The 14,147-nt window shown below is 48.4% G+C and overlaps 1 protein-coding gene across 1 annotated transcript in view; it reads left to right on the forward strand.

Moving 5' to 3' along the window:
- Nucleotides 1-337: 337 nt before the first annotated feature.
- nrxn2a (neurexin 2a) overlaps nucleotides 338-14,147 on the forward strand; it is a gene marked incomplete at both ends in the record, with an annotated part of 224,761 nt that continues 210,951 nt past the window's right edge. Inside the window, 2 exons of the mRNA XM_084450404.1 lie at nucleotides 338-1,052; nucleotides 9,613-10,393. Coding sequence (XP_084306530.1) covers nucleotides 338-1,052; nucleotides 9,613-10,393 — 1,496 coding nt within the window. The remainder of the gene's footprint in view (nucleotides 1,053-9,612; nucleotides 10,394-14,147) is intronic.

The raw sequence follows: 14,147 nt of genomic DNA on the forward strand, positions 1-14,147 counted from the left end.
AGGAGAACCAGGAGCAGAGAGGAGGAGACCAGGAGCAGAGGGGAGGAGACCAGGAGCAGAGAGGAGGAGAACCAGGAGCAGATAGGAGGAGAACCAGGAGCAGAGAGGAGGAGACCAGGAGCAGAGAGGAGGAGAACCAGGAGCAGACAGGAGGAGACCAGGAGCAGAGAGGAGGAGACCAGGAGCAGAGAGGAGGAGACCAGGAGCAGAGAGGAGGAGACCAGGAGCAGAGAGGAGGAGACCAGGAGCAGAGAGGAGGAGACCAGGAGCAGAGAGGAGGAGACCAGGAGCAGACAGGAGGAGACCAGGAGCAGACAGGAGGGAGATGAGAGCCAGTATGGAGAGGGGTGGCGGGCGCAGGGTCACATGGCCCCTACTATTGACTGGGATGCTGCTGACTGCTACGGCGACCGCCCTGGAGTACGAGGGACTTCCTGGTCAGTGGGCGCGCTACGGCCAATGGGAGGCCGCCAGGGCGTCGGGCGAGCTCAGCCTGCTCCTGCAGACCAACAGCAGCAAGGCCCTGCTCCTCTACCTGGACGACGGCGGCGACTGCGACTTCCTGGAGCTGCTGGTGGCGGACGGCCGTCTGCAGCTGCGCTTCACCATCCACTGCGCCGAGCCCGCCTCCCTGCACACGGAGACGCGCGTGGACGACCTCCGCTGGCACCGCGTCCTGCTCGCACGGAACCAGCGCCAGACCCGGCTGGTGGTGGACAACGAGGACAAGGCGGTGGAGGTGCGGTCCAAGCGGAGCGAGATGGTGGTGGGCAGTGACCTCTACGTGGGCGGGATCCCCCCGGACGTCCGCCTCTCCGCCCTGACCTCCAGCACCGTCAAGTACGAGCCGACGTTCCAGGGCCTGATCGTCAACCTGCGGCTAGGGGAGAACGTTCCGGAGCTGCTGGACGGCCAGGGGGTGGTCAGCGACGAGGAGTATCTGTGTGCCACGCACAGTCCCTGTAGCAACCAAGGGCGCTGCTCCACCCAGCAGGGAGTGGTCCGCTGTGACTGCACCAGCACTGGCTACAAGGGGAATTACTGCCATGAAGGTGAGCGCGATGGATGAGCTAGAAGTGTGTGTGTGTGTGTGTGTGTGTGTGTGTGTGTGTGTGTGTGACTGACTGTGTGCACGTGTGTCGGTGTGTTTTCATTTGCTTGTCTTGGCAGTGATTGCTTTATGAAATGAAGTGATGGTTTTTGAAGGAGTCCTTTGGGCTTTAGTTACATTTCTGAGCCATTATCTTGTCCGACTTTCCGGTTTTCATTAATTATTTGGAGAGGAGTTCTCTTATCTATATTTCAGCACACCTCGACATACTGTCTCTGCATACGTGGGGGTTCTGGTGAGATGGTTGGATATACTGTTGATTATGATTACATTCAAAGAGTTTGCCCCCATTTTTACTCATTAGTGGAGGACTGTTTCACAGCTTGATGGGAATGAGCCAATCAGTCTTCCTCTCAGCCTCATGCAGTGACTGCAACTTGCAAGCTACTGTTATGCTGTTGGCTTTGGTGTCACTCCTATATACAGTGCCACCCTAGGCGGCCACTGCCTCTCAAACATCCGTCTGTTCATCCACCCATCCATCCATCCGTCCATCCATCCATCCATCCATCCATCTGTTAATCCGTCTGTCACATATATAGTCTACTAACTCGGGGTGCTCACCAGCTCATTCTTCCCATTGCCAAGTGCATCTTGGTTTTTACTGTTTTTACTGTCTCACTAGAAATATAGTATATTTTACTCAGGAGCTGGTCTGCTTTATAAATCCACATACTTCAGAGCTTGAGGTGTTTAACTTTGCTCTTTTGTTGCTTGTTCTAAATTGTAGGATTATCATAGGTTAGTATCTAGGTAAGGTGCATTGTGGGTACAATTATCATTAGTTGGTGTTTATATTTCTCAAAATAGATCAGATGACTCTTATTTAGGTAGTTAAATCGTGTTGGATACAGCAGAGATGGGCATGGTTAGGTCATACATGTGTCCAACCATGACAAATTAGTTATGCCTTTAGGTGGAGAGTCTATGGGGATGGGTTGTAGAATTGACTGCTAAGCTCTCAACTTTCAGGATCGTTCTGTAGTTCGGGTTCACGCTTTGACCAGACCAGACTAAAAACCCAGGGTGACAGAGCATTTGAGGCGGTGGCGCCAAGACTCTGGAACGCTCTTCCCCAGGCCCTGAGAGAGCCATCCACTGAACTCATGTTCAAAACACTTCTTAAGACACACATGTTCAGGCAGGCCTTCGGCCATCTATAACGCCTTGCTGCTCGCAATGTTGGTTTTTTTTCTGTTCTGTGTCGTTTTAATTTTGTCTCGTGTTGTATTGCCATTTTAATTTATTACTGTAAAGCATTCTGTGCATCCGTGCTGTGAAGAGCGCTATATAAATAAAGCTAACTTACTTACTTACTTATTTTGAGGCTCGGGCATGAGAAGGAATGCGTTTTCCTGAAGAGCGCAGGTGAACCAAGCCCAGCTCTGAGAAGCTTCATATAGTTGTGCGATTTTCTTGATTTCCAGAATTGAAAGTGTTCAGGGGCCCGTTTAGAGTTTAGGGCTCTGGGAGTTAAATACTATGCACATTAAATTAATAAAACTCAACACATTTCATATATTCATATTCATGAAGAAAAGATCACATTTCCACTCATTATCACAGGAACATGCATCATGGGTGCTGGACAATGTATAGAAATAAAGCATTGCTATGCTATAATAGGACATGTTTCATTTTGCAAAGGTTTGATTTTTTTTTTTTTTGTCACCATTCCATATTTCTGAAAATGTTTGGCTCTACCTGACAGTGGATATTTGCTACAGCACAGCAGGTAGCAACAAATATATCATTCCAACCGTGCAAAATGGTTGCAGTAGACACATTATGCTCACATGAGTGTGATCAATACTCTGTGGAGAACGGCTCCCTGTCAAGGTATAACATGGCGATAGCTGTCATCCGGCGATCGCATCACCCCCCCTCCACCCCCCTCCATCCCCTCACCCCTCCCCAGGCTGGTTCCCTCCACCCCCCCCCCCCCTGCACAGCACCAGGCTGCTTCCTCTCCGTCTTCTGAGTCACAGAGAATGGCCTCTGTCTGGGGGGACGCAGCTGTTAATCCGGCTAACACATGGGGTACCAGTGTGCTGTCAGTTTCTGCCTGTGGCAGAATTAGTATTAGTCCTTTCTCTACCGAGAGCAAATACGTCTATAAACTGGAGCACAGAACTGGATGGACAGACCTGAGACAGGTGTAGATAGCTACCTGCTTAACACAGCAGCACACCTAGCTACCTGCTTAACACAGCAGCACACCTAGCTACCTGCTTAACACAGCAGCACACCTAGCTACCTGCTTAACACAGCAGCACACCTAGCTACCTGCTTAACACAGCAGCACACCTAGCTACCTGCTTAACACAGCAGCACACCTAGCTACCTGCTTAACACAGCAGCACACCTAGCTACCTGCTTAACACAGCAGCACACCTAGCTACCTGCTTAACACAGCAGCACACCTAGCTACCTGCTTAACACAGTAGCACACCTATCTACCTGCTTAACACAGTAGCACACCTAGCTACCTGCTTAACACAGTAGCACACCTAGCTACCTGCTTAACACAGCAGCACACCTAGCTACCTGCTTAACACAGCAGCACACCTAGCTTCCTGCTTAACACAGCAGCACACCTAGCCCCCTGCTTAACACAGCAGCACACCTAGCTACCTGCTTAACACAGCAGCACACCTAGCTACATGCTTAACACAGCAGCACACCTAGCCCCCTGCTTAACACAGCAGCACACCTAGCTACCTGCTTAACACAGCAGCACACCTAGCTACCTGCTTAATACAACAGCACACCTAGCTACCTGCTTAACACAGCAGCACACCTAGCTACCTGCTTAACACAGTAGCACACCTAGCTACCTGCTTAACACAGCAGCACACCTAGCTACCTGCTTAACACAGCAGCACACCTAGCTACCTGCTTAACACAGCAGCACACCTAGCTACCTGCTTAACACAGCAGCACACCTAGCTACCTGCTTAACACAGTAGCACACCTAGCTACCTGCTTAACACAGCAGCACACCTAGCTACCTGCTTAACACAGCAGCACACCTAGCTACCTGCTTAACACAGCAGCACACCCCAACTCAGAGTTCAGTCATGGTGTGAGAGGGTTAACACAGCAGCACACCCCAACTCAGAGTTCAGTCATGTTGTGAGAGGGTTAACACAGCAGCGCACCCCAACTCAGAGTTCAGTCATGTTGTGAGAGGGTTAACACAGCAGCGCACCCCAACTCAGAGTTCAGTCATGGTGTGAGAGGGTTAACACAGCAGCGCACCCCAACTCAGAGTTCAGTCATGGTGTGAGAGGGTTAACACAGCAGCGCACCCCAACTCAGAGTTCAGTCATGGTGTGAGAGGGTTAACACAGCAGCGCACCCCAACTCAGAGTTCAGTCATGGTGTGAGAGGGTTAACACAGCAGCGCACCCCAACTCAGAGTTCAGTCATGGTGTGAGAGGGTTAACACAGCAGCGCACCCCAACTCAGAGTTCAGTCATGGTGTGAGAGGGTGAATCACAGAGAGAAAGAGCTAACTAATGTACACAGAGTTGAGGTTCTCGAGCCGTAGTGGCGGTCCACAGATGAGTCAGTTGGCTAAAACCATCACTGTTCATGCACACTTACACGGGCAGGGCGGCCTGTTTGAAGACCAGAAAACCTTGGACAGGCACCTTTAAAACCCTTGGACATGCACCTTTAAAACCCTTGGACATGCACCTTTAAAACCCTCGGACATGCACCTCTAAAACCCTTGGACAGGCACGTTTAAAACCCTCGGACATGCACCTCTAAAAACCTTGGACATGCACCTTTAAAAACCTTGGACATGCACCTTTAAAAACCTTGGACAGGCACCTTTAAAACCCTTGGACAGGCACCTTTAAAACCCTTGGACAGGCACCTTTAAAACCCTTGGACATGCACGTTTAAAACCCTTGGACATGCACCTTTAAAACCCTTGGACAGGCACCTTTAAAACCCTTGGACATGCACCTTTAAAAACCTTGGACAGGCACCTTTAAAAACCTTGGACATGCACCTTTAAAACCCTTGGACATGCACCTTTAAAAACCTTGGATATGCACGTTTAAAAACCTTGGACATGCACCTTTAAAACCCTTGGACAGGCACCTTTAAAAACCTTGGACATGCACCTTTAAAAACCTTGGATATGCACGTTTAAAAACCTTGGACAGGCACCTTTAAAAACCTTGGACATGCACCTTTAAAAACCTTGGACATGCACCTTTAAAACCCTTGGACAGGCACCTTTAAAAACCTTGGACATGCACCTTTAAAAACCTTGGACATGCACCTCTAAAACCCTTGGACAGGCACCTTTAAAAACCTTGGACAGGCACCTTTAAAAACCTTGGACAGGCACCTTTAAAAACCTTGGACAGGCACCTTTAAAACCATTGGACAGGCACCTTTAAAAACCTTGGACATGCACCTTTAAAAACCTTGGATATGCACGTTTAAAAACCTTGGACATGCACCTTTAAAAACCTTGGACATGATACACCCCTCCACCGTGTTTTCATAAACCTTATCATAAGATCATAAAAGATTTCATAAAAATCGGTTTGGTAGTTTTTGCTTCATCATTGTCCAAAAATTGAATGGAAGTGAATGGGCAGTCTGGCTGTGTTTGGGCGGCCCGTGGACTCGATCCGTGCTTTGGTTCTGCTCCAAATTTTCGGAGGTTGTAAGTTGGCCCAAGCTACACCCCTCCACCAAATTGAGATGAAAATCAGTCTGGTAGTTTTTGCATAATCCTTGTTCAAAAAATTAATGGCTGACCGTGTTTGGGCAGCTCGTGGACCCGACCCGTGCTTCGGTTCTGCTCCAAAATCTAGGTTGGAACATGCTACAGTACACCCTTCCACCAGTTTCGTGAAAATCACTCCAGCAGTTTTTGCATAATCCTGCTAACAGGCAAAAACATGCACACATGCACACACACGCACGCACCACACCGAAAACATTACCTCTCGCCCTGCACTGTGACAGAAGTAAATATCTTAAGTGCTCAACCAATACTTGAGTCTGCCTGACTGAGCTGGTACTGATGTCTAAACCATGGAGGAGATGGAAGCATATCCAAGCAGATAAATCATGGTGTGAATGTCAACCCAACATCAGTTAATTCATTATACTTGTGTTATACGTATGTTTGATTCAACTCACCCTCTAGACATTACCCCTTTCCCCCACACACACACACACGCACGCACACACACACACACACACACGCACACACACACCCACGCACACACACACACGCACACACACACACACACACACACACACACATAAAGAAAGGTCAGGAAAACAAAAAACAGTAATAAACAGCTGCTCAGAGGACATGGACACAGTCCAGCGCCTTGTGAGCAGTCCAGCGCCTGTGAGCTCCGGCCGTGTGCGTCAGGTGAATCCGCCATAACCCTTTCACTCTCGGAGCCGTGAAGAGCTTTGAAATCAATGACAGCGTCCTGGACAGAGCGGAGAAGTAGGCCAGCCCAGGCCCATAAATTACACCGCTGCCTTCCTCTGACACGCACGTCTTTGGCCCGGCCAATCCACACGAGGCGTGCAGGTTCCCTGATGGCGGAGACCAGGGGAGGACAGGATGTTCCCTGATTGGTGGAGACCAGGGGAGGTCAGGGCTCCCAGCTTTCCACTGCCGCCCACATGAGCCGTTCAGCTGGCCAGACTACCCAGTCCAACCCCGCTGAGCTGACGGCCGACCTTATTCCATGAATGGAAGTGAATGGAAGTGAATGGGCAGTCTGGCTGTGTTTGGGCGGCCCGTGGACTCGATCCGTGATTCGGATCCGCTCCAAATTTTCGGAGGTTGTAAGTTGGCCCAAGCTACACCCCTCCACCAAATTGAGATGAAAATCAGTCTGGTAAAGTGGCAGAGTGGATATGGCGGCTGTAGCTCAGTTGGTAGAGCGGGTCGTTAAGTGATCGAAGGGTCAGCGGTTCGAATCCCAGCTCCGACTGTCCACATGTCGATGTGTCCTTGAGCAAGACACCTAACCCCAAATTGCTCCCAATGAGCAGGTTAGCACCTTGCATGGCAGCTACCGCCATTGGTGTGTGAATGTGTGTGTGAATGGGTGAATGAGAGGCCATTGTAAAGCGCTTTGAGTGCCGCAAAGGTGGAAAAGCGCTATATAAGTGCAGTCCATTTACCATTTACCATTTACCATACTTAAGCCTTTTACAAGCTCCAGACATGCAGCATGTCTTTCCCCCTGATTGCTCTGCATCCAAAACACTTGAATGGTAGACTGACTGAATCAGAATCATTACTGAATCAGAATCATTGCTGTTATACATGTATTTTAGCTTTCTTGGGGCGGCCCCTTTGCACACCTTACCATAATGTACTATGTCCTTACATTGTAATGATGATGATGATTATGATGATGATGATGTGTAATAAAGATCTAATATATATATATACATATATATATATATAAACATATATATATATATATATATATATACAGTACATTTCTTAAGACAGGGTAAATGTCCTTTCCCAGGCACATCCTGTTCCCTATTAGTTTAATGTTGAATTTTATTCAAAAGCAGTTTTCTTTGTGGCAGCTCATAGCAGTATCCTGTAACAGACCTGCTATACTTCCAGTTCTACTTCCTGTACGCTGATAATCTTGTTTTGTTGCCTTGGAGAGACACAAACAAATCTCAAAGAATGAAGTGAAATATATTTTCATAGATGTTCACATTTTTTCAGTTTTTGTCTCTCCAAGTCAACAGAACAAGATTATTGTATTTCAAAACAAAATACTGCCATTGTACTGTATTCAAGGTAGCTTTATTTGTCACTTTGAATACATAGATCCAGTAACATCTGAAGACAGACTACAAATGTGATTACAATAGGTACAGTATAACACTACAGTGTTATACTGAATGACATTTTACAAGGGTATATTTATATGAATCACAATAAAAATGAATTGGCTTTATTCTTGAATAACTAATATAAGGGCATAGGTGACACCTTAATGAGCATTAAAACATCATTTTAGGGAAGTGTAATTTCAGTTTAAATTTTTTGCTACTTTGAAAACCTTAAATGTCATTGACCCATATGAGTCCAAAAAATGAATGGAGGTGAATAGTCAGCCGTGTTTGGGCGTGGAACCCACCCTGTGATTCGGATCCGCTCCAAAATTGAATGGGTTCTAATTTGTCCCATGTTACTGTACATCCCTCCACCGATTTTCATGAAATCTGGTCTGGTAGTTTTTCCATAATCCTAGTCCAAAAGATTAGGTGAATGGGCATCTTGTGGACCAGCCCCGTGATTGTGATCTGGTCTAAAATCTAATGGGTTCCGAGTTGGACCATGCTACACCCCTGCACAGACTTTCAAAAATCGGTCTGCTAATTTTGCGTAATCCTGCTAAAGAATGAACGAACCAGCAAATGAACCAACACACGACAGAACACATCCTCTCACCCTGCACTGTCTTACTGAGGTAATGATGATGTATTTTTTGAGACACAATGCAGGATGTACCATTGAGTAAAAAACCTTTTGAGTGCAATGTCCCTTTAGGCAGCAGTCACTACCAGTTGGCAGCGACTCTCTGATTCCAGCCACCATGGAGAGTCTTAGGCCTGTCCCTCTCCATCTACCTCATGTCCTCTGCCAACCTCCGGCCTGTGAGCGGTTGGTGGCACACCAGGTCTCCTCCTGACTGTAGGGGTGCCAGGCTCTGTTGGCATGGGGCATGGTAATTAAATCAGTCAAGCACGCGGGGACTCTGAAGTGTGGAAATCTAGGCACTTACATGTTTGCTGTTCCCTTAGCCCGGCTAGCCAACTGTGAATGTAGCTAGCGACTCTGCTACTCATTGCACACGGCAGTCTGAACACAACGGTTTGACTACACCATTCAAGCAAGTAGACTATCACACCAACTACATTTTCCAAAGATTTGCTTCTCTCTTTTCAATTTCAAATTCTTTTTTGTTTTCAATGTAGCAGAGTTTACCATGATTTCATACATGCCACAATATGATAATTGACAAAATATTCTTTACATTGTTCAACATTCATTTTTGAGCAACCAAATGAGAATAAGCTTTCACAGCTAGCCTTGTGAATCTGTACATAATTGCATTTGATTCCCAAGGCAAGATGGCGGCAGTATGTTTGGCAGGCCGTCGATCATGTCTACTCAGTGTCTTGTTGGCTATTTCGCTGTTTATCTGTGTTTGCTGTTGGGATGCTTTGGCTGTACTTTCGTGTTTCTGGTGAGACGCAATTATTGTTTGGACATGGTTTGCGCGAGCAGGCTGCTGGCCTTCCTCCCCTGTTGGCGGGTGTTCCTGCTTGCCTGTGCCACTCACCTGGCGCCCTTCCCCAAAACAAATGCCGGATAAGACGGGGAAAGCGGGGTGGGGTATTGGCGAAAGTCAGGGCTTACCTGTCGTTGTCCTGGGTGGCAAATCCTCGCCTCCTTCGTGGAGGATACTGTTATTCTTCTGCCGTCAGACGCTTTCTGCAGCTCAGAGGGCCGTGGGCGCGGACTGTCCTGCCCAACCCTTCCGCTGCTGCTCCTGGTCTGACGGTGTTGACTGGCCTGACGGTGTTGACTGGCCTGACGGTGTTGACTGGTCTGACGGTGTTGACTGGCCTGACGGTGTTGACTGGTCTGACAGTGTTGACTGGTCTGACGGTGTTGACCGGCCTGACGGTGTTGACTGGTCTGACGGTGTTGACTGGCCTGATAGTGTTAACTGGCCTGACGGTGTTGACTGGCCTGACGGTGTTGACTGGCCTGACGGTGTTGACTGACCTGATGGTGTTGACTGGTCTGACGGTGTTGACTGGCCTGACGGTGTTGACTGGCCTGGCGGTGTTGACTGGCCTGACGGTGTTGACTGGCCTGATGGTGTTGACTGGTCTGACGGTGTTGACTGGCCTGATGGTGTTGACGGGCCTGATGGTGTTGACTGGTCTGACAGTGTTGACTGGCCTGACGGTGTTGACTGGCCTGACGGTGTTGACTGGCCTGGCGGTGTTGACTGGCCTGACGGTGTTGACTGGCCTGGCGGTGTTGACTGGCCTGACGGTGTTGACTGGTCTGACGGTGTTGACTGGCCTGATGGTGTTGACTGGCCTGACAGTGTTGACTGGTCTGACGGTGTTGACTGGCCTGACGGTGTTGACTGGCCCGCTGCTGCGCTCCGCGCCTGCTTTCTGCAATGACTTTCTCAACTTCTTTGTTGATAAAATCTCATCTCTTCGGTCTGGACCCTCTCTCGCTGCCCCCAACCACTCTCTTCCACCTGTGTGCCCAGATGTTTTTGTTTGACCCCATATCCTTATCCTCACTGTCTGATGTAGCGTGTTCTAGGGTTAGAGCTAGGACTATGACCAGTATAATTATGATTATACCGCGGTTATCACAAATATGAAGGAAAATGGATTTTTATCAACTCGTATGGGGCACCACTCTGTTATGTACAGAGATACAGATAACCTTTATCAATAGTCTAATTCATTCATCAATCTCATTCTGTAGGCGGAGTTCTTGACTCAATCAAGTGACCTAAGATAATGTGATGACGCTAGGACGTGATCAAAAATTAATAATATTTATTGAAGTTATACTAATCAATTATCAAAATAATAAACACAATTCAAATAATGAAACAGAATGGAAAAACACATGTGGCAATATGAACACACAGCAGAAATGAAAAGAATGATGTCAGAGATTATCACAGCCTATCCTAAATCTTCTAAGCTTAAACAACACTTTGGCATCTCACACCACAATCATAGGCGACTGTTGGATACAACCTTATTAGCAGTGTGATCGCGCGTTGTCCGGGCGGTGTTTGTCTGGCTCGAAGCATGGAGGAGGCCCGTGACTGAAGGTCGCTCGGTTTGATGAAAGGGGCAGCGCGCCTGCGCTCCCGATGAAACAGTGGTAGTAGCGTTGCTGCGCGAAGTTGATGTCGCGGAGTTCAAAGTTAAGTTTCAGAGTTCACAAGTTGCATTCAAAACCTCTGCTCTCGCCAGAGGTGGATCGTTGAAGAGTATTTTCCTAAGCCCCTGTATCGACTCAGAGATCTTAAGTAGCAGTCCAGTGTGGATACAGGCTGATCTTATCAACCGGCACAAACTTAGTTACTGGAGATTTGAGAGCACACGAGTGTGAAAACGAGAGAGAACAATGGCGTCTCACAGCTTAAATATCTGCAGCTTGTCGGGGGGTTGGTGCTTGTGACCCCAGTCCGGTGATTGGCCAGTTGATTCGTGACCCCTCCTTTGGGGGGGGGTCTGAGAATTAGCAATTTTCAGGATATATTTTAATCTGATCTCATTACCAACACATTGGAAGGACGTTAGTAAAAATGACATTATCATATTCAGTACATTGGCTGGAACATATAGAATCCAAACACTTGCATCTTTTAATCACACCCACACGTTGGATTCACAATGTTTAATACTGCTCTGAGCCCGTTCACTCCCCAAACCCCGTTTATTCACAGATATGTCCCCCATTGAAGAATAAACAGGCACTGGGGGCATGACTAGCATGACCTAGAATGTTAAGTGAATAACGAGCTAGTAAAACAGCTGTCAACGGACCGTAACGTGGATGCACTACGTTAAACACGGAGGAAATTTCTTTTCTTCACTAAAAGAAGGCGCAAAAAACAAGTGTTTTATAAGCTTACCCTGGCTTATAGGAGCAATCACCACTGCTTCTATCTCAACACTGTTCTTTCCCTTTACCACACGGATATGGTTTGTTTGTTTGTCATTTATTCCAAATATGTCACAATACAATTTAACAACAAGGCCGAATACAAGTCAAATAAACATGATATTAAGAATAAGACGGGATACAAAACAAAACAATTTGTACATATTCGAAAAGGAGTGAGAGGAAGTAAAAATGTATTAATCCCCCCCCCCCTTTTCCAAACTATAAATAGGCCTAAATATATTCAATGCACATGTTTACATATACATATATACATGCATATATACGTACCTATACATACATATCTGTATATACTCACATACATGCATGCATGGATATGGTCTCCAAGGTCACACTCCAGAGTTACTGTTGGTCTGCCTGTCACAGCTGCTTTCAAACCGACATCGATGTCCTATTCTTATATCTTCCCCTACCGAAGAACTCTACTGACAGTGAGAGCCAAGAGTGATCTGATTGGACTGAACTGATACCAAGTTGTCTTGTTTGTAGTATCCAAAATAAATCAACTGACTACATGCCTCCCTCTCACCTACATCACTCTCCTCCCGGAAGGAAAGCACCCTCCACCGATCGGTCTCTTGTCTTAGCGTGTCGTAGTGGTCTGTGTCGTAGTAGTCTGTGTCGTAGTAGTCTGTGTCGTAGTAGTCTGTGTCGTAGTAGTCTGTGTCGTAGTGGTCTGTGTCGTAGTAGTCTGTGTAGTCAGTCAGATATCCTATTATGAAGCCACAGTGATTTGGACAGTGACACGGGGAGAGCTTGTTGAGGATAAATTGTCTCTGGCAGTTTCTCACACAGCTGGTGCACCACACCCGTCTGTCAGTCTACCACACCCGTCTGCCACAGTCTACCACACCCGTCTGCCACAGTCTACCACACCCGTCTGCCACAGTCAACCACACCCGTCTGCCACAGTCTACCACACCCGTCTGCCACAGTCTACCACACCTGTCTGCCACAGTCTACCACACCCGTCTGCCACAGTCTACCACACCTGTCTGTCAGTCTACCACACCCGTCTGCCACAGTCTAGCACACCTGTCTGTCAGTCTACCACACCCGTCTGCCACAGTCTACCACACCCGTCTCCCACAGTCTACCACACTCGTCTGCCACAGTCTACCACACCCGTCTGCCACAGTCTACCACACCCGTCTCCCACAGTCTACCACACCCGTCTGCCACAGTCTACCACACCCGTCTGTCAGTCTACCACACCCGTCTGCCACAGTCTACCACACCCGTCTCCCACAGTCTACCACACCCGTCTGCCAGTCTACCACACCCGTCTGCCACAGTCTACCACACCCGTCTCCCACAGTCTACCACACCCGTCTGCCAGTCTACCACACCCGTCTGCCACAGTCTACCACACCCGTCTGCCACAGTCTACCACACCCGTCTGCCACAGTCTACCACACCCGTCTGTCAGTCTACCACACCTGTCTACTACAGTCTACCACACCTGTCTGTCAGTCTACCACACCCGTCTCCCACAGTCTACCACACCCGTCTGCCACAGTCTACCACACCCGTCTGCCACAGTCTACCACACCCGTCTGTCACAGTCTACCACACCCGTCTGCCACAGTCTACCACACCCGTCTGCCACAGTCTACCACACCCGTCTGCCACAGTCTACCACACCCGTCTGTCAGTCTACCACACCCGTCTGCCACAGTCTACCACACCCGTCTGCCACAGTCTACCACACCTGTCTGTCAGTCTACCACACCCGTCTGCCACAGTCTACCACACCCGTCTGTCAGTCTACCACACCCGTCTGCCAGTCTACCACACCCGTCTGCCACAGTCTACCACACCCGTCTGCCACAGTCTACCACACCGTCTGCCACAGTCTACCACACCCGTCTGCCACAGTCTACCACACCCGTCTTCCACAGTCTACCACACCTGTCTGCCACAGTCTACCACACCCGTCTGCCACAGTCTACCACACCCGTCTCCCACAGTCTACCAGTCTGTCAGTCTACCACACCCGTCTGCCACAGTCTACAGTCACCAGTTTGGGCCTTCAATACTATTACAGATGAAAAGCTCCCCAGCTCCAACTCCTCTTGAACATTTAGCTTTTTGGATTGAGTTTGCTTGATGAGTTTTTGATCGTGACGAGTCCTCTCTCTCCCCAACGTTGGCTCTTAGATGCATCTCCGCCATTTATCTTAGATTGCATCCCTGCGTCTTCTCCTGCTGTCACACCCATCTGCTCCCTCTGCCCGTCGGCTCCCAGCGACTACTCAG

Source organism: Borostomias antarcticus (assembly GCF_949987555.1).
Source record: "Borostomias antarcticus genome assembly, chromosome: 15".
NCBI classification, from domain to species: domain Eukaryota; kingdom Metazoa; phylum Chordata; class Actinopteri; order Stomiiformes; family Stomiidae; genus Borostomias; species Borostomias antarcticus.